At 36.4% G+C, this 21,420-nt stretch overlaps 1 protein-coding gene across 9 annotated transcripts in view; it reads left to right on the forward strand.

Annotated features, from left to right (window-relative positions):
- Window positions 1-21,420, forward strand: part of EFR3A (EFR3 homolog A) — a 76,034-nt gene that overhangs the window by 18,535 nt on the left and 36,079 nt on the right. For all 9 annotated transcript variants that reach the window (XM_071421815.1, XM_071421817.1, XM_071421808.1 and 6 more), the window contains 5 exons: window positions 4,296-4,372; window positions 6,177-6,304; window positions 7,677-7,827; window positions 16,266-16,387; window positions 18,065-18,214. In XM_071421815.1, the coding sequence (XP_071277916.1) occupies window positions 4,296-4,372; window positions 6,177-6,304; window positions 7,677-7,827; window positions 16,266-16,387; window positions 18,065-18,214 (628 nt within the window). The remainder of the gene's footprint in view (window positions 1-4,295; window positions 4,373-6,176; window positions 6,305-7,676; window positions 7,828-16,265; window positions 16,388-18,064; window positions 18,215-21,420) is intronic.

Genomic DNA, 21,420 nt, shown 5'->3' on the forward strand with positions numbered 1-21,420 from the left:
GTATCCCAAGTGGATGTAATGTAGGAAGTAAAACAATAAAATGCTGAGAATTAATGGGAAGCTGGAAAGTAACTTCAGAATTGCTTAACTGAAAATTGATTTTCTACCTGCTGGATCATAATCATGTTAATGATTTAAATTCTGTAATCCTTGCTTCCTATACTAGGAAGTATTATTAGAGATAATGTTAATTTCATTGTTTTTAGATTGTTTCTTTAATCTTAGATGTAAACCTTTCTGTTTAAGAAAGTCTTTTTGGTCAGTACTAGTCTGCCTTAAATACACTACTCTGTATCCATTCTCCAGGAAGACCAAGTGAGTAGGTTTTGCTAAAATATTTATCACTCTACAGTGATATGTGCCAGCTGTCTGAGGATAGTTTTACCTGGAACTATATGGATTTTTTACTTCTAGTCAGAGAAATAATGAGCTGCGTTCCAGGCGAGTTGAAGTAATGAAACTGCCTGTGCAGTTTCTTTGGAGCAATGTGTGTGAATCACACATTAACAATAAATCTTTTTTTCTTTGCTCTTTCCCTGTGCCTGGCCTTGTTAACAGAATTTGATACTGAGGTTTTTCACGTGTTTGGTGGCTTTATGCAGATGTCACTGAGCTGATCAGATAAGCTTACAGTGTTGCAGAGCCCTGGCAGGAAGGAACCGCAGCTGTGCGAGTGCGAGAGAGAGCATTTCTGGGCAAGGAGACAGTTCCCCCAGAGTGGATTCACATCCAGGATGAGGCAGTATGTGCAAGTTCCAACTGTTGAGCAAGAAAAAGCCTATGATTATAATTCTGCTTTTGAGCCGAGGCCATGTATGTGTTTGGGTAGGTGAAATTACCATTTTCTGATGGCGGGGCTGTGTCTTACTGCTCTTGTGTAGAATAAATATGTGTAAAAAGAAGTACCTGTGCAGCTGGTAAAGGTGTACAGTTCTAACATGAAAAATGCAGATTATTGGACTTCTTAAGCAGAAGAGAATGTGCATGTTTGAACTTGATAAAAATCTAACTACTGGAGAAGTAAACAATATTTTTTAAACCTTATACGTTAACTATCATGTTACAGTACAGGATTCTCTGTAGATATTGCTTTAACCTTTATATTTACTTGCATAAAATGATGTAAAGATGTGTGCAAGGGGGAGGCCATTAAAATGTAAATTTTGTCTGACATTATAAAGGAATTGCCATAGGATTTTTCCTCAGTAAACCTGCATAAAATGGAACAGGTTTTTTTCTGGCCTGTGTTCTATGGACCTACAAAGCAGTCTGTTTATGTGAAATGAATTTGTTTATCCAAATGAATGCGTTTATCCAAATAAATTCTTATTGTTAAATTGGTATCCAAGAAGCAGGGAATCCATTTTCAGTTGCTCAGCTTCTATCCATCTTTGACAAGATTCATCCTTTTGGTCCATGTATGTTCCTAAATTTCATGGGTTACTTTTAATGTAGTTTGTTGACTTGATCTTGTGGGAATTTTGTTTTGTTGTCTTTTTTGTTGTTGTTGTTGTTGTTTTTAAATATTCATGCATTCTTTAAGCCTATTCCTATGATTTTTTTTAACCTTTCATGCTTATATCAAAATGATATAACTGAGCAATGATTAGTAGTTTTCCCACAAAATCTGTGTCGTGACTGTTAACTATTCTGGTTTTTGATTTAGGTTGTCATTTATTTCTGTGTTGTTTGGAGTGCCTGTCAGTTTTATTTCTGACAGTGCTCTGCTTGGAGGCTGGAAACTTTGACAGATTAAATCTCACTTTCTGATACTTGAATGTTCTGTTTAATGTAGGAAGTTCTTTTGATGGTAATAACATCGTAGTTTTACGTTTGTACTTTGATGATAAAAAATTTTTGACAAGTTTATGGGTTTTTTTTTCTACATAAACAGTTCCATAATTAAATACATAGCAATTTAAAGATGCTACCAAAACCCAAGATGAGGACAAAATTTCAAATCTTATGCATACTTACTCTTAGGCCTTGTTTTGGTGTCAAAATTCTCTATGTTCCATAAATTTGGAGAGCAGTATTTCAATAAAGCAATAATATGTTTCCATTAAGTGAAACCATCTGGTAAGGCTGTCAGAATGAGTTGGTACTGTTACCTGATCTTTTTTATCAATCTCAAAGAAGTAACTGGATCCAGATTTTATGTTAAGTTTGTGTAATTAACACAGGTTTGAAACACCATTTTAAGATTTAAATTGCAGTTCTTTGCAAAGATATTCTTCTTCTGTCACTTAAAGAGGGAGAAAGTAATTCTAAAAAGTATTTTTAATTGCCTGTCTTGCAATATTTCAGATTGTTTTCCTGCTCTTGTTGTGTTTTAGGTAGTTGTATGCTACAGTTATTGTTAGAATATTTTGTTATATTTAGTACTAATCAAACATGCTGTTTACCATGGGCCAAAGTTAATGGTCAACCATAAGGTAGAAAACCAAGTACAAAGAGTGCTGGGCCAGAGTGCTGCAGAGTTGCATACCTACTTCAAGAAATGTTTAGCAATAATACATGAGGTTTGGTGGATGTTGATGCTCTTACTTGAACTTTATGGAGTGGTATACAAGACACTAATACAGTACTCCTTTTTTATTATGATTTTTCTTACTTCTAAGAGGTTGCACAGCATTGCTCTCAATAGAATGTAGTTGTAGCACTGTCTAAATTATTCTAAGTCAAGTAGGATTTTAACCTCTTTTCATACCTACATTTTCCAGCATATTGAAGAACTTTGATTTTATCTACTTCATACCTGCAGGTTTTATGTAAATGTTGATTTTTACATTTGTTAGACCTCCATGAGTAAGACATCAGCAGGAGTGGTATGAAGAACTTGACAGTATTACAAAGTACTATTTAACAAAAAATTCTCAATATTTCAGTTGTTTATTCCTTGAGTGCTTTTTATTTTCATAATTATCTATTGAAGTAATAAGTCAGTGTTGATGTTCCTGGTGGTACAGGACTCTTAATTCATAATCTGGGCAGAATTCAAGTCCATTGGGGAGTACTTGGAGTTAAGGCACAGTTTTAAAATCATAGATCTATATTCAATAATTGGTTTGGATTAAATAAGTGGCAAGAATTGTCAAAGTATGAGCAGAATACATTTTTTTGTCCAAGAGACAATAATATTAGAAAACAGTTGTAATTGAGGGAGAATGTCTACTCCCATAGAGTCTTGTAATTAAAACTAAGCACAGCAGGTGAAATCTTTGTTATGAACCTCCCATATGTTCTGATAAGTATGGTTAAAAACTACTTAGATTACTGAGATATCTTAAGTAAAAAAGTGCAAGTGTTTATGCTTTTGCAGAGGAATTGTAATCATCAAAAGTTTCTGCCAAGGTACCCTTTATTGTTTGCCTTTTTTACTGTTTTTAGCAGTGTTAAAAGATTTTTTGAATGTGTGAGTGGAAATCTTTCATAAGACATTTGTAAGGTATTTAGCTGCTCTGAATCCTTCAGGTGTTGCGACTTGAAAGACAGAATCTGCACTAAAAACAAGGGAGTAACAGCCCTGATAAACAGTTGGACAGATACCTAGAAACCTTTTTTTTTTTTTTTTGTGCTGAGTTTTAACCTAACTCCAAACTTCTACTAGTTCTTAGTGCTAGAAAAAGGACCAAACAATGGTCTGCAGGTTTGTTACCTTTTAAAGCAGACAGTATGACTTTTAAAATTAATAAAATTGAAGTTACATGGATTGTTCTGATTATATGGATTAGTAGTAGAGTAATGAGATCAAAAAAACTCATTTCTCTGCTTCAAGTGACTGTCATTTCACTGATGCCCAGTAAAAGGAAGGATAAGGGATGGATAAGGAAGGCAGAGCATATTTTGTATATTTTGATTTATATGGGTGCCTTTAAAACAGATTTCATTTTTGTTTTCTTTTTTTTTTTTTTTTTTTTTTTTTAGAATAATGCACATAATGCACATTTGGGTGATTTGAAACAGTCTTTCAGAGTGAAGATAAACCTAAATGCAGTAGCTTTGGTTTTAATACGACTCAATTTTAAAATTTGTTGACTTTTCTGCATGTTTTGAAGTGTGGATGGCAGGTGCATTTCTGGTACCCGCGATCCTTGCATATTGTCTCATGTATTGCAGTGTGTCAGTCATTTTGCTTATTGACTTACTTGAACTTTCAGTTCCCTTGGTTTTGCTTTCTTGCTGATAGCAAGCTGAATTCAGTGTTATCTTCTTCCTCCCTGCTTGTCAGCTTGTCCCTTCCAATGAGTCCCTAGGAGTGCATCCTAAATCCCGTTGGGTAAATCTCTCCGCAGGAGTTTGCTGCTGCTGTGCTGCGCTGCGACCTCGCTACAAGCGTCTGGTAGACAACATCTTTCCTGAAGATCCTAAAGTGAGTCATGACTTGAAAATTTCAAAGGATTGGTGTCTGAAAATCTGTGATTATACCTTGTGCTTTAGCAGTTTTTTTAAATTTTCTTTTTTCTTTTCACTTTTAATATTTTACCATAAATTCTGCTTTAGCGCTTAATAGCTTTAAGAGAGGTTAGTAGAATAATTTATCTGGAGAGGGATCCATGGAGATCATCTGGTCTAATTCCGTTTCCAAAGCAGGGATGCACACTAAAGGATAAAATTAGTATGTTTTGCTCAGAGAAACAGAGATTTCATTAAACAAGGTGTTCTGCTGCAGAGGTAGCACTTAACTTCATCACTTTTTAGAACCACAAACAATTGCTTTCTTGTGGTTGCAGGTGTAAACATTTTCTGATTTTCTACAGGATTTTAATTTTTTAACTCTTGACTTACTGACTATGAACATTTTTATAGTTCTGGTAGTCTGTTGTGACCCAGAAAGGTTTTTCTGGGTTTTTTTTTTTTAATTTTTCCAGATACTCATCTACAGTTTTATTTTTTCATTTCACTGTAACAGTCTTGGAGCTATATTAAAGCCTAACTCTTACTCTCTGTGAAAATAAATAACTTCTGTTTACTATGGAGGAATGCATGTGTCTATGCATAATCACTTGACAGTTCAGACTGATCAAGAGCTTATGTTTCTGCTGCTCTTTTTTTTTTAAGTGTGTTACCAAATTTTTATATCTTTTGTTATAGTAGAAGTAAGCAGCACAGTCAGTATTTGTGTAATATTTGGTTTATGTTTACAAAGTATGTTGGCTTTTTTTTAAATGATGATCTTACTCAGTGCCAGGTATTATGTAAGTGCATAATACTAGCTTTAAAAGAAATTTTTTTCTGTGTATACAATATATTGAGTGCATGGAACAGTATGGGTCTATAGGTTTTTTTGTTCTAGTCTAGTTTTTGATACAGATGTAGAAATACCTGGAAATGCTACAGCTGTAGTGTTTTAGTTCAAATCTGACTCATTTGCTCTGAGTTGGTGCTTCTTAGTCTCTGCTTTGGTTAGTATTCATAGGGCCAGTGGAGGACACAGGCCAGTTCATGATGTTTCCCTTCAGTTGCACACCTTCTCTATATAGTATCAGAAGATTTGCTTGATAAAGTTCATTAATCAATAATGAATGTCTGAAAAGATTTTAAGTATTTTATTTGAAAAATAAATGTTTTTATGAACTTCCGGGGGGAAAAAAAAGACAAAAAGGCTTATTCTGTTTACCTGATAATTATGATTATAACCTCATCTGAGCAGATCCATGTTATGGTTTATATTGGAACTAATATCTTAATGTTTGATCTCGTTCTGACAGTTAGCCCTCAGATGCCTGGGGGCCAGCCTTGTTCAAGATCTGACACAGAAGAAATAAAACAGTTAAACTACAATATTAAATGTTTAAACTACAATCTTGTTTGTATATTTTATCAAAATTATACATTGAATATACTTGGTGGGGGGATGGGAAGAGAAAAAATTACATTATGCTGTTAGGAAAGAACTGTGTCTTAGAACTGGTCACATATCTCACTACATACCTTCTCTTAAAATACTCATTTCCTTTAAAAATATTTTAGTTGTTTCATGTTGCTGATTTTTGAGCTAAGGTTATGGCAGTTTTGCTCAACAGTTTTGGAGTTTTTTCAGTAGCTTATTTCCATCTGTAAGGCTCTGATTGCTCTGACCTTTAAATATTAACTAGAAAAAAACGAAGAACACTTGGAAAGCTTTATATTTCCTATGAACTCACTAATTTTTTATTTTGTATTTCTGTTTCTAGGATGGTCTTGTTAAAGCTGACATGGAGAAACTGACTTTCTATGCAGTTTCTGCCCCAGAGAAGCTGGATCGAATTGGGGCTTACCTGGCAGAGAGACTGACCAGGGATGTGGCCAGACATCGCTATGGGTAAGGAGAGAAGTCATTAAAAATAGATGCAAACAAGTCATGGAATTTCATCACGTTTGTTCTGATCAAGTCTGGAAAGCAAGGCAGACACAGTCCCTTTGTGGTCAGTTACCCTTGTCTGACTGCCAGGTGCCCATCCAGCTGCTCTCACTCCTCCTGCTCAGCCAGATGGAAGAGAAAATAAAATGGAAAGCTCATGGGTTGAGATAAGGACAGGGAGATCTCTTTTTCCCCATGATGGAACTGAGTGACTTAACTTGGGGAGGATTGATTTAATTATTGTCAATTAATGACAGAGTAGGATAATGAGAAATTAAAGCAGAGCTTAAAAACATCTTTCCTCCAGCCATCTTTCTTGCCAAGCTCAACTTCACTCCCAAGTCTATTGCCTCTAGCCCCACCAAGCAGTGCAGATTAGGACAGGGGACTGTGGTCAGCTGATACCATCTCGTGTCTCCTGCTCCTTCTTCCTCACACTCTTACCCTGCTCTGGCCTTGGCTCTGTCCTTGTAGGCAGTCCTTTAAGAGCTGCTCTGGCATGGCTTCTTTCCTCAGGGTGCAGTCCTTCAGGAGCAGGCTGCTGCAGCATGGGTCCCCCATGGGGTCACAGATCCTGCCAGAGGAGCTCCTGCAGGGGCTGCTCTCCATGGGGCCTGCCAGAAGCCTGTTCCTGTTCCAGCAGGGCCTTTCTGTGGGCAGCAGATTCCTTCAAGGCACAGCCACCTGCTCCAGCAGGGGGTCCTCCATGCTCTGCACTGTGGATCTGATTACCTGTGGGCACTTCCAGTGTCCTTGAGGGGCTCAGGATTGGGAAATTGGGGGTCAGTGTTGGAGCTGGCTGTGTGTGTCATGGGGACAACTCCTGGTTTCTGACAGAAACCAACCCTGCAGCTCCTTGCTGACAAAACCTGGCTATGTAAGCCAAATAAACCATTGAATGTCAGTAAGGACATAGGAAAACAGCATTATCTTTATTTTCAGCCCTTTTGGCTAAATCAAATATTTAAGTGAGAAATATTAAGTCTAAGAAGTGACAGGAATTGTTAAAGAAAAGCAACATCCATCACAGACCACCATTTTTTTGGCCATTATGACATCCAAAGCTGTTTTTATAACTTTATAGAAAGGGTAAATAGCCAGCACTGAATTCTATACTTCCCTCCCTCCTACACCACCCCATCTCCTCCCAAAAAAAGAAAAAAAGAGAGAAAATATGGATGTAGAAAATAGCTCCAAGTGTCATTTTTATGCAATGGGAAATATGCACCTTCCATTCTTTCTTTCTATTTTTTGTGGTAAGATCCTAAGGTGAACTAATTGAGTTAATGATAAATGCAATACATTTTTATGTGTCTCTCTAATTAATTTTCAGTTATGTTTTAATTGCCATGGAGGCACTGGACCAACTTCTAATGGCTTGCCATTCTCAAAGCATAAAACCATTTGTGGAAAGTTTCCTTCATATGGTGGCCAAGCTTCTGGAATCAGGCGAACCAAAGCTGCAAGTCCTTGGGACTAATTCTGTGAGTAAGCTCAGATGCTAAATCAAATCAGAGTTAATCTTTGCTTGGGAAAGCAGTTTGAAAAGTCTTGAAGGGTCTGCCAGTTGACATCAATTGAAAGATGCTGTCTGTAACAGGGTGTATCCTTTGGGCCTAGACACAGAGCAGATACCAGCTGGAGGCAGATAAACTGTTTCCCTGCAGTATCCCAAATTCTTTTGATGTGTGGGCTCATTCCCTCCAAAAATAACTTCTGGAAGGAACAGGAAAGCTGTGCTGTGAGTTCATGTTTTGGGTCTTTAAGCAGCCCTCCTGGAGCCAGTATATAGGTAAGACAGTGTTTTGTTTTCTGGCAGCTTAAGCTACACAGAAAGATTCTCGTTAGCTGAAAAGTAGCTTTGAGTATTGCAATCTCACTGTTTTATCAGCTTAAATATTTCAGGATTCAGATCCAGGCTTGAAGGGCATAACTAAAAGTGTCAAAATGAAGATTTAGAGATCTAGTTTTCCAATTAGAGTGATGGGTGCAATCAAGAGTATAGCTCTGTAATACTTGCCTTCTAAGTACTGTATTTTCCAGCTGGTAAAATTGGAATCTCATAAATTCCAGGATTGTGATGTGGTCTGTTTTCACTTAGAGTTATTGCTTTTATGTGAGTACAGAGTACTTGCTTTTCATGTAAATTATTGCCATTGCTAACAGTGGGGGATTTCTTTGTGGAATCAGTAAAGCTGTTGGGCTTTTGGGTTTGGTTCCCAGTTGATGAAATTTAATGGAGTTGCAGTTCAGGAAGACAAAAGGGCATAGTAAACTGATGTTACCCCAGAGCAGGATTTCTTGTTATGGTGAAATACAGAGACTTTTGCTGTAATGTAGGGTAGAAGTGTCCCTTGTTCCTCCACTAGCAGGGGAGCTTTACTGAGGATAACAAGATTTATATCTCATTATACATATAAAATTTTCCTTATTTATTTAAATATCATTGAGCCAGGCTACCCTGCTTCTTTTGATTTGTTTGTATAATAATGTATGTGCAAGTCCTTTTAGGGAAATGACTTTGGAACTTGTTTCCTAGGCTGCCAAATGGCAAGGTGTGCAACACTTTCCAGTTGTTTAAAATCATTGGTTAGTGCCAACCTCCACTCTGATGTACAAGGCACGTGTCACTTAAAAATGCACATTACTGAGCAGGACTCCACTTAGGGTAATCTGTTTGATATTCCTGTTGGTTCCTAAGTCTTTTGTGAGTAAAGGAGATTAAGGGACTTCCTGAATTAGGAGATAATTTGTGTTTGTCTTCTATAAAACTCACAAAAAAAGGTTTCCCTAAATGAGAGGAGAAACTCTGTGAGGAGAGAGAATTTTTACGGCTCTTCAGCAGCATTCCAAAACCTTATTTTAGCCTAACTCTGCTGATTTCCCTAGGTGCCTTCTAGAGTTAATGAAGACAAAGGATACAAGTCTATTTGTATTGACTTAGAAGGAACAAGGGTAACAACTTGTCTGTTACCAAGGGCACTGCCTTACTGTGTTCTTAAATAGATTTTGTTACATTAACAAAGAAAGTTGACTGCTATATTCAGCCTTTTTTCCTTCCTTCAGAAGAAAACAAGCAAACAAACAAAAACCAAAAAGCAAGGGAGATGGTCTGGTGACTGAATAATGCTTTATGTGCTTTAGCTGATGAACCACTTTGGAGTGCAAACTGGTATTGTCTAGAAGAGAAGAATGGGTTGTATATGAAGTAAATATTTTTAACTGGTGAAAAGTCAGGCAACCTTTGGAAAATTTTACATAGTATTTTTAGGAAACTCACTTTAAGGCCCCTACAAATTTATAGTCTGCTTCCATTTAAAATATATGGAGTATGATTGTGGCTCTAAGTAGATTTTGATTATTTTCTACCCAAAGCTTCATTGATGTAGAAAAGCAGTGATGTCTTTGAAGTAAAATTCAAACCTCTTTGCTTGAGCTGTGGGGTTTTTTCAGCCTCACAGATTTTGCTTCAGCTGCAGGGACTCTTGTGATTGGTTAAAAGGGTTTCAAGTGAAGCAAATCTCTGTACAGGACATCTTTGGGTACTTTAAAGGCTTGGAAAGATTTGGAAGCTCCCACTGCCTTCCACTGTGTTTTGCTGACTTCCAGGTATTTGGTTTTGGATGCAGAACTTACTCTACTTTGTGCCGTATATTTCAGGAAAAAAAAACCCTAAAGTTTTACTTAGATGTTTGTCATCTTAAATTAATTTTGGAATTTAAATTTCATTTGATTTATAATAAAAAGTCAGTTTGTTTTTGAAAAGCAAACCTGAAGATGGCTATTTTAGATAAATAATTGTTTGGGTTTTATTTATGCATTTTTAAGCCTGATCTTCAGGTTACATATAATTAATTAGTTGCATTTATGTATTGCATTTATAAATTATGTTAACTTATTTCCTACAGCAGCTGTTTTTTTTTTTATTTTCTTAATAACATAATTGTAAATCTATTTATATAAGGCAGACACTTAAAAACAGTAAAATTCAATAGTGGATATAATGAATAGGTGTTGAGGTTTTTTTTTTATATAGACCAAATTTCAAATTGCTAATGTCTGTGAGGTTCAAAATAGCTTTTTCTAGCATGGAAGATGTTTTTATAGACCATGTGCTAGGATAGCATATGCTGGTCAGGAAACTGAAAAAATGTGGTGGGGAAAAGTGGTATCTCCTTGGCTTATGTGCTAAGGATCTGAAGGCTGATTGCAATAAGCTTTTAAGCTTTTCCTTAGAAAATTATGACAATACAGTATATTTCTCTCTCTAATTTTCTTGCAGAATTTCAGTAACTGAGTATCATGTAAAGCATCTCCATTGCTCAAGTACAAAGAATTAAATTTATTGCTTAGGTCTTTAGTGTTTTTTACTAGGATAGAAGTGACAAGCTTTAATATCTTTCACCTTGTGGTCAAAATTTTTTGGAATAAGAGATCCAATTTATATCTATTAATCTATATCCAGTTTATGTCTATTTCTAAAGTTTTTAAAGAAGGCTCAGAAAATTTCTTTAATGGGCGACTGGTCAAGAACAACTGGATACATAATTTAGTAAAACTTTCATCTTAATGTATATTTACAAGACTCCGTTAAATACAAATATTTTAAGCTAATTTGGAATGCTGATGAGGTGAATTCTTTGTATATTTTCAGTAAGGTACTGGGGTTTCATGTGAAAAATAGCAGATAATACGTGGAACCCATTATTACCACATTTTAATTATGTACCACAAGTGCTTCTTTAGTTGATAGAGTACTTCCTTTTATAAAGGCAGTTTCTTTGTAGGAGCAGTGAAGCAATGATCCCATCAGTGACAGTGCTGAGCTTCCTGTGCCTGAGAAGGTGGCTGTTATTGCTGGTTGTCATCATCTGTAATTTAAAGGAAGATAGACATATTCCCAAGTGGAAAAGTGATCAAGCAGTGGCTGAGACAAGACTTTCATATTTGTTAGTGTTGGCTTTTAAAAGCAGTTGGTTTGGGCAGAATTAAGTGCATATGTATGTAAAAATAGTATCAAATGTCAACACTTTGAAATTAAGCTATGTCAGAATTCATATTCCCAGCAGGGAATTTACTTGTTTGCCTTGTCTGCAGCTTTCTAATCTGGAAGTAGGCAATGAAAACTTACCCTTATTGCAAGATGCTTCTTTCATTCCATGTACCAGTCCAGAATTTTATGCTTGTAGTGATTTAATACACAATGGAATAATTCCTTTTCTAGGATGCCTCCTCTGTCTTTTTAATAGGATTTAAATCTCAGGGAGACAGATTAACACACAGCACTCTTTCTCATTTTGTGAGTTATTAAATTATCTTAGAAATTGTGTGTCTGCATCTGCTAGAATTTAAGTGCTTTAGGGTCACACAAAGTTAAGTATTGCTTCCCCCACTCATATTTGTGCTCTCTGGTTTTGCAGTTCCACGGCCACACTACTGTGACCCTGTAAGCTGACATTCCATTGCTGATTTTGTTACACAACTGTACATGTGGTGGTCAGGAGAATTTTTATCCAAGGGGCACAAACTAAAATAGAATGTGAAATTTTCCATCCTATTCTGATAAAACTGAAAGTGTCAGGTGATCCCAGGTATTAATAAATAAACTAAATCACCAGTTTTCATTGCTGAGAACCTTGTGATCATTTTCATGCTGTCTTTGTAAAGTTAATGTATCCAGTGTGAAGTTAATGTATCTAGTGTTTGAAGCTTTTCTCTTCAGGAAAATTGAAGTGCTTGTCCTTCTGGCATTTATTTGTTGTAGTGCACACATAGCATTCACACTTCTCATTAAGGCTGTGCTGTGTGGTTTGTAAGAGTCTTACATTTATAGGAGATCATGACTTCCCATGTGACAGTTTCATAATAATGAAACACAGTACCTTGGCCTGTGAAAGGTGATAACTGCCAGTATCAGCACTGTGTTTGAAACAAGAGAAAATTGCAGGCTGCAGAAGACAAACTGGGAGCTCAGATATGTAAAACATAATTCTCAGGTCGAGCTTAGTATTCTTACAGGGAGATACTTTAAGTAACATGACTCAAACTCAAATATGATGCATGGTGATTATTCTTGAATAAAACTGACCTTTTTTTAATACATCTAAGGCCCATTAAAAGTTATGATTTTTCTCCTCATGTATTTGCTATATAACAGTGATAAAACAGCATAAATGCATAGAAGAAATTTTGTCCTTGAGAAATTATAGGATTTACTTACAGGGCTTGTACAATCTCTCTCTCTCTCTCTCTCTCTCCCCCTGGTAATATGATCCAAATTTCTCTACTCAGTCTGGAACAAACATCTTCTGAATAAATGATATGTTTCTTCTTTACTTTGTGGTAGATTTATATGTTTTTATACTGATTGAATTTTATTGGTTTCAAGATAAATGGAAATAAGGTACTACCAATGTAAGTTCCTTTCTGTACCTTCTGTATTATAAAATATAGAAGATGCTTGTACTGGTAAAACTTCCATAAGTTACCATTGGATGCTTGGAAGCATTTACTGTGAATGACATGTTTACATCTATAAAAGCTTTGTAAATAATCCCTAGGCAAGTGCTTGGACTTCCATAAGAGTTTTATCCTTTTTTAGATTGAATAAGTGCTATATTTGAAGTTTGTTTGAAAACATGTGCTTTGCAATTATTCTGTAACAACAATAACAACACCACCACTGCAAAGTACAGAGTGATGTCTACTGTAAAAACTTAAAATTTCTATGATGGAATGGAATTTTACACTTTACTGAATGACAGTGCACAACTCAAAACTGTTACCATAGAGAGCTTTCCTGTGGCCTAAATGCTCAGTCATCTGAATGCTAGTCCTGGATTGTGCTTCAGAAATGCTGTATGTTCAGTGGGGAAATTGTTTTGTTATAGACATGAGGACATAAAAAGCCTTTGCCCTTTTTGGATCTCTTATTGTGCATGCCATTTTGAAAGGTCTGACTTCCATGTGTTTGTGTCCCTGCTGCAAAGCTGCCCCCTGATACAGGAGAGGTACTCAGAATGAGGGAGTCCCTGACACTTGCTTGGCCTAAAGTCATCATTTCTTCTTACAAAGCTGTTTCCTGGTACAATAAATCTTTCTGTTAGCAAAACAGTTATTAGAATATATTAAGCTTTCCTGTTGGGAGATCCTGTCAATCAAATAATTAGTACTTCAGATAATAATAATATTAAAGGCTGATACTAAATGCAACATGAATTAGCAACGTGAATTAATATTCTCATTCTCACAACCATTTAGTGCTTTGTCTTCTTCATACTTTGTTTCCATTCTTTTCCATGCTTTTATGGGGGTTTTCTGGGTGAATCATTTGTCGATTTGAGCACTTGAACATCTGGAAAATATTAAGATAATATTGTGTGGGGTTTACTAAATCCTTGGTCTTGGTGCCTTATTGAGATGTAAGGACTAATAAAATTCTTGTCTGAAAAAAAAAATTTCTGTTTTGCTAGTAACAGTTTCATGAAACAAGCTAGGGAGCCACAGTACTTATGAAGCATTTCCAGGGTCTCTTGGGAAGGAAATGATCATTTTTATAACTGACTCTATTGGAGAAAACATATGGGTGCTGTAGGTCATCTTTCAGTCTATTGGCAGTGGACCATACAGAATTAGATTTTGACTTCTGCCACTTTTTTACCACCTGAAATACAGGGTATTCCTAACAGAATGACTTGTAAAATGGACTCATACTATACAATTTTCTCTGTTTTCAATAACAGCTGAGAATGTAGTTTTATGAACTACATAATTTTCTGTTCCTGTAGCTTTTAGAGGGTGAACTGGTAGTGCAGCTAAAAGGGATAACTGTTCTAGATAAAACAGGAAAAAAGACTAAACAAAAGAGTAGAAAAAAATGGTAGGTTTTTTTTTTCTGAAATCCACAGCTTAGAAAACCTCAAACTCTCCACAAATCAGTGTGCTGTAGATTATGCTAAAGGGCTTTGGGCCTGTCTGTGGGTAACGTGCTGATGAAAGCAGGTTTTACATCATGAAAAATACAAAGGAAATGCCTCAGCCTGTGCTTAGGAATTGATAAAAATGGTGTGAGTAAAAGCAGAGGGATCTTAATGGAACATCACTCTGCTTCAGGGCAGAGCCGGCATGGTGTCTGACCTTTCCTGACAGTGTTTTGTTTTGCTTTTTATTTCCCTCTCTAGTCTGTTCTTAGAACTGTCTGTGATGGAGAATCCAAAAGGTCTTCAGGCAGTCTGCTCACTTTAGGAAGGAGGGGTTTTAATGGCTAACTTAGGCTTGCTTCAATATAAGCCTATTATTGATTTTCTTACTACTGTTGGACAAAGAAAACTATTTATTCTGTTTTTATTGCTGTCTTCTGTACCATTTAAGACTGATACCTTTCAGGCAGCTGTAGTTAAGGTAATTTGGTGTATTTCGTTTTCAGATGTTTATCTAAAGCTTTGTCTAGTTCTTGAATAATTTTAGAACTGTATCAGTTAGTCACCATTTTAGCTGTGATGTTTCAGCTCCATGCACCACTTCATTTAAGGCCTTATTTGGCCCAGTTAGATAGCAAAAGTTTCTTCATAGGTGCCATGAGTACTGCAGATGTCTCTTAGTATATTGTTCTGTTTTCCGTGCCATCGTATTGGCATTGACTAAGTTCCTTTTCTTCATTCAGCTGTTTCTGGCTAAAATGCTGTTTTGCAATAACTATTCCCGAACTGCTTCCTTGGTTTTTCAGGTCCTATTTCCAATTGTTCAAAAACCAGGCATCAAGTGTGCCTGCAGCTCTGACCAGCTTAGTGTTCTTTGCAAATTTGATGAGCCCAGGCTGCTCATCTGAGTCTCTAGTGAAGCTCAAATCATATTTTTGTACTGTAATGATTTACAAGTGTGAACTTATTTTTTTCCAAACTCTTGTACATCTCTCTTATAGAGAGTGTTCTTTTGACAGTGTTTTTCTAGCTTTCCTTTGAGAATTTTGTGTATTTTTTTGTCAACAGCATCACTGAAGTTTTGACAGATGCTGCTTCATCTGGATTCACAAAAGTTATTTACTTGCTGTAGGAATAAGATGCATTGATGTGATTTGTTCTTGACAAATCCATGTTGACTGTTACTTACCCTTTTGAGACTTTGTAGATGTTGGCAAATTGGCACTTTTTCCAGTGTTTTTCTGTGTATGGACTAGAGTTGACTGGATTTTGATTCCCTGACTCCTCCTTTTTCCCTTCTGTCTAGACATTGACAGAATGCCTCCAAGTTTATTTCCCTTGAATTTTGGTACATCAGAATGTTGCTAGGTAACCTGGTAGCGACAGGGTTGTGTTTGATTGCTTGGGCTGCTCTCTACACCTGCCTGAGAGAGGGTGTGGCAGGGTGGGTGTCAGGTTCTCCTCCCAGGCTGAAAGAGATAGGACAAGAGGAAATGGCCTCAAGTTGTGTCAAGGGAGGTTTAGACTGGATATTAGGGAAAATGTCTTTGAGGGAGTTACCACCATTGGAACAGGCTGCCTGGGGAAGTGGCTGAGTCACCATTCCTGGAGTTATGTAAAAAAAGGTTTAGTGGTGGACTTGACAGTGTTAGGGAAATGGTTGGATCTGATGATCCTGAGGGTCTTTTCCAGCCAAAATGATTCTGCCAGTTGATGACTCATTGTACAAGTGTTAGATGTTTCCATAGTGCATAGTATGTTGCATTTCATACAGTTTCATGTTCCATAGTTATCTAAATGGAGTTCTTGTGGGAAGACTTTTAAAAGAAAACCCTCCTATTCAGATTTTTCTTCTTTGAAGTTCTAAAGTGTTGTCAAAATTGGGTTCTTAATGCAGTTACTTCATGTTACTTGTTAAATTAAGCTTTGATTAAGCTTATTATTCATTATTCTATTTTAGGAAATTGGTATTAAAAGCTCTTTTAATGTATTTCACTTTCCAGTTTGTCAAATTTGCCAACATTGAAGAAGACACACCTTCCTATCACAGACGCTACGACTTCTTTGTGTCCCGGTTCAGTGCCATGTGTCATTCCCGTGACCCTGATCCAGAAATACAAAATGAGTAAGTGTCATTCTGCAGGAATTACTGAAAACTGTTGACACATTAATACTGTCTGTAATACAGCTCTTATTAAGGTGTTTATTGGACTAGTTCATTCCATATGAAGAAAATGACAGTCTGACTTTTTGAGTAGTGCCGAATATTGCAAACCTTAGGTAGCTGGAACTCCTGGGATATTTAGGTGTAATTTTACCTTAATATAATGCATGTTAGATTGTGTGGATTTTCTCCAGAAAGGCACCACTTATTACTGTAAATGCACGAGTTCATAACTTCCTTGAGATATTAATGAGGCTACTTAGATGAAAAGCAAAAGCATATATTTAGTCTGTTTTTTGAGAATTACTCATTAAAACTGATTTCTTAAATGTCTGACGTATGCTCATGTGTGTCAAACTCAAGAGCCTCCATGAATGGGGATTCTATTTTTCTCATTCTTATGTAAGTGCCACAGTTTTTTTTCCTGCAGCTCCCCCCTGAAGGATGTGTCCCTCCCTGCAGCAGTTTTTCTCCTTGTTTGTACATCCCTCTTGTCTCCTCCTTTGTGTGTAATCCTATTGAAACTATCTCAAAAAATCTAGAATGAAATTGGGTTCATCTTGAATGCACAAAATTTTGTTCAGGAATACCTAAGATACAAGCAACTACAGATTTATGTATTTACAAATTGAAATCCAAACAAAAATAATTACAGAACATGGTTACCTCAATAGTTCATCTTAGAAATGTCTTAATTCAGGGAGTTTGACTGAGCAAGGGCTTGTAAAGTGTTGTCCGTACCTGAATCAAGATTTAAAAAATGAGGGGTGGATTTTAAGAGAAATAATTCAAAATTTTAGTGAGGCTTGTACTTATTTAATTTGATAGCTGTAGTACCTTCTACTTGTTTTCAGGAAGCAAATTCTCTTCCTACCATTTATTGCAATGGATAATTTGCTATTATCACTTAAAAAAATAGTATTTTGCTATTCATGTCATTGAGCAAATTCTCCTGCAAGCTATTTTTGTTTAATAACATGATGACAATAGCTAGCAGCTAGACCAAGTCTTTTTTTGAACTTATGTAATCTTTTTATTATTTGTTTTTGATTACTTTTCAGTTGATTTCATTCAAATGGTTTTAGAATGAAAGTGGTGGTTCCTTTTGTCAATTAGGCTTAAATAGACAGAATTATCCTTTGCTATCCATTTTGTGAATCTTTCAGAAATCTTTGAAGATCTTTTCTGACTAATCCATAGTCTTAATTACAACTTCTAATAGCACAATCACATGGCTGTGCTAGATATTACTTCAGCTGTGTTGTGGTAGCTTCCCATTTCTCTTCAGCTTTGGAATAGGCTGAGATTGTGTGAAGTTTCAACTGATGGGGGGTAGATTGGTGGGTTTTATCCAGGCAACTTTTGTCAGAGGTGATGCACAAAGTTTGAGTCTTCATTGAGTGGTGTCAGCTTTATCCTTACAGGCCATCTTCTGTTCAGTTGTTTGTTTTGTCAGCTTCCTTACTGGCTTTAAAGGTGTTCAAAGAAAGCACAGCCAATCTTAATGGTTGGCCAGTTTTCCCAGTTGCTGCTTGTGAGAACCTACTGGAATTCCACAGTTCTTCATTACTGCTGCCAGAGCCCTGCTGGGGGGTGCTGTGTTGCTCAGCTTCAGTAATTCCTCTTTTCCTTGCTCAGGATCCGAATTGCTGGAATCAGGGGCATCCAGGGAGTGGTTCGAAAAGCAGTTAATGACGAGCTTCGAGCAACCATATGGGAACCCCAGCACATGGACAAGATAGTGCCATCTCTGCTGTTCAACATGCAGAAAATAGAAGATATTGACAGGTAAGTGTATTCCTTGTCACTGGTGTGGGTTTTTTAAGCAATCTCTAGGCTGGGTTTTTATGATGGATATCCTTTTTCTTTTCAGTGGAAGCAACAACTCACCTTTACTAGCTGAGGCTCCTTGAAATTGATAGTGTAGGTTTGCATACTGGTTCTTAATGTTTCTTGTCTTAAAATCTTTTCAACCACATTTATTCACTTGTTCAAGATTCTCTTGGCCTAAAAGTTATTCTGGAAATTATATATCCATATTTTGACTTGATAAAAATTGTAAACTGTATTTTAGTGGATCAGATGCAGAGATGAGTAAGCAAAGGCTTTAGGTGACTCAAATGATTTTGCTACTTAGATTTGTTAGAAATTGAGGTTTTAATTCCTTTAGCCATCAGTAAGAACTGCTTGTCCTGGCTGAAATAATACTTAGAGTAAGGAATTAAAGTTTTATTTATGTGTAGATCACCTTCTCTTTTTTGCTTTCAGTGACTCCTAGGCATATTTCTTGCCACGTTTGCAAAAAGATATTAAAAAAGATCTTTGTGACAATTAAGGTTGAGGAGATGCCAGTCACCTTACAATTGAAAAGTCTCTTTTTTTTGGTCCCTGTTGAAACACTATGTAGGTGTAAAAACTGTTTATTGGTAGCACTGGGAAATTTCCATAAAATGAACTTCAGCAGTGCAAGCAAATGAAATATTAATTCCATGTCCAATTCTGGTTACTTCAAAACTTGCTTGCTAAGAGGCTCAGCAGCCTTCCTGTAACAACAAGCTTTTCATGCTTTCACTCCGTTTTCTAGATCTATCAGTTTGTCTTTTTTTCCTTTGAGTTTTGGCATTTATTTTTCAATTCCTCAGCTTTATTTTTGTTGTGTTATTTCTGACTGCCAGTGCCTGTCTCATCTCTAAAACAAATTTTCAGACCAAGTAGCTAAAATCAATAGTTGTCTGTCTGTCTATGCCTTATCTATTTACTGTATATAGCTGAGGGCCCACACAGTATTTATAGAAATATCCACTTGAATGTTACATCTGAAGAGTGAACTGAGTAAGAGAGAAAGGTTTCTGAAGCTGCTGTTTGAACAAGGAGAACCTGGTTTGCCTTTGCTTATTCTTACAGGGTTTCTAACTGCAGGTGGGCCCTTTCCTTTGGTACTCTTTACAGTGCCCTCAGGCATACACTTTCCTTTTTATGGCAGAAGTAAATTAACTACTGATGGAAGAACTGACTGAAGTAGGATTTGGATTAACCACTTAAAGTGGATCAGTTTATATGTACTGCAGGAATGATTTTTATCATCTGTGGAGCAAGGCAATAGTAGTGGTAGAAAAACAAATCTATCAAAAAGCAACTTAAATTTCTGAACTCTTGTGCTTGAAACTTGTCCTATTAAACATGAAAAAAAGACTAATGATTTTCCTAGTGATAAATAGGGACCTTTTATGATGTGCATATGACAGAAAAGCTGAAAACAGTGTTTGTTAATTGTTACCTGCTGGTCTTATATGATGTTACAGACAAATTCTCATTTTATTTTATGTGTGACTTCATATTTGTGGAGCACAGAGACATCTTGAAGAGTAGGAGTAAGAAGCATATTGTTCTGGCAGATGGAGTCAAAGCATTATTTGAGAAGGAGCAGAAATTCCAGAAAATAACCCCAACTTAAATCCATAGAAGAAAAATCATTTTTGATTATAGCTGAAGTACATATAGGTACTTACCTTGGAAGTCAATGTAATTTTAGCTCGTGGAACTTCACAGCTTAATTCAAGATTCTTTTGAGTACATAGGAGATGAGACACTTCTTGGAGTTAAGAATTTACTATTTAAATAACATTTTAAAAATATAATTGTATTTGTGGATGCCATTATTTGTTCATATATCAGAGTGCACATTTTAGTTACATGCCTATCAGATGTTATGTTATGTGTATATCTATTTATGTGCATCTCCAAAATAGGGAGGGGATGTATGAAATTAGTAATTCCCTTACTTTATAACATATTCTTCATAACTGTGGAGCTAAACCTGCCAGCCTGATTTCAGGCAGAGGGACACTAGCACTTAATGTAAACTTGACTTCAAATCCTTCTGATACATCTAATGTTCATACAAATTCTATTTTAGAGGAAAGTTAGAATTTATTTCTTTCTCAGGGTGTGTGAATCACAGTAAAACATTCCTGTACCTACTCTGCTCAGAAGTGGTGGTTCAGTCTTTCATGTCCTGTCATATCTTTGGCCAGTCCTGGCTTTTTGGCAATTAAGAAGTCTCATGCTTAAGTTGCTGAGTTACTGTGAGCTAGTTTAAGTTAATCACCCGTGATTAGGTGTTTGCTATGGAAACTGCTGTACTTCAACACATTCTCCTTCCAGTTCCTAGTTACCACTTCTGAGAGAGATATCCCACAAAAAAGCCAGTAGAGCAGCTGCAAGGAGTTGTCCTTGCCCATTTCATTGTAAAGCACATTTTCAGCCCTCTTGTGGTAGTATTCAACAAAAGGTTTAGGTGCAGAGGAATAATACTATTTTATTCTTAGCTGTTGCAGTTGGATTTTTCAGAGGTTTTCTGATATTTCTGTAAAAACCAAGTCAGTGAAACAAAATGAGTATGAGATACTCATTTGAATCTAGAAACTTAAGAGGCTGTACAAAGCTTTTCTATAAAACTAACAAGAGTATTCAATATTCATTGCCTATTGTCTGCAATGCCAAGGAATGCTTACTGAGAAATACCTTGAGGTAGGTGCTGTTTAAAGTTCAAATAAAATGTTACTCCCACAGATGACACAGGATAATTGTAGACATTTTGATGCAAAGAGTAACATGTTATACTAGGAAGGTTCATCTGAAAAAAGACTTCCAAGCAGTGCTGAGAAGTCACCTTCTGTAGGTTTGCATATATAAGCACTTAAAATGTAACTTATTTTACTTCATTTTAACTGGAATTCTTTCAGACAGGCTAAGCTCTGAGTGCTATGCTGCCTGCTTTCGTCTTTCCTCCCCACACACCCACCTTTGCAGTGCTGTTGTATTTTAGGGAATCTGTGTCAAAACAGCAATGGAAATGACAGTCCTACACTATCTTCTCTCCCATCTCCCTAGATCAGAGTCTAGGCAGTACAAGGGAAGGAAAAAAAGGGAGGATGGGTGGCACAGCAGTTGATAAAGCTGGAGTTTTGTGGTACTCATGGTGGATTATATAC

The sequence above is a fragment of the Agelaius tricolor genome, unplaced genomic scaffold (genome assembly GCF_023055355.1).
Source record: "Agelaius tricolor isolate 1412-34295 unplaced genomic scaffold, bAgeTri1.0.p SCAF_2, whole genome shotgun sequence".
Classification (NCBI taxonomy): domain Eukaryota; kingdom Metazoa; phylum Chordata; class Aves; order Passeriformes; family Icteridae; genus Agelaius; species Agelaius tricolor.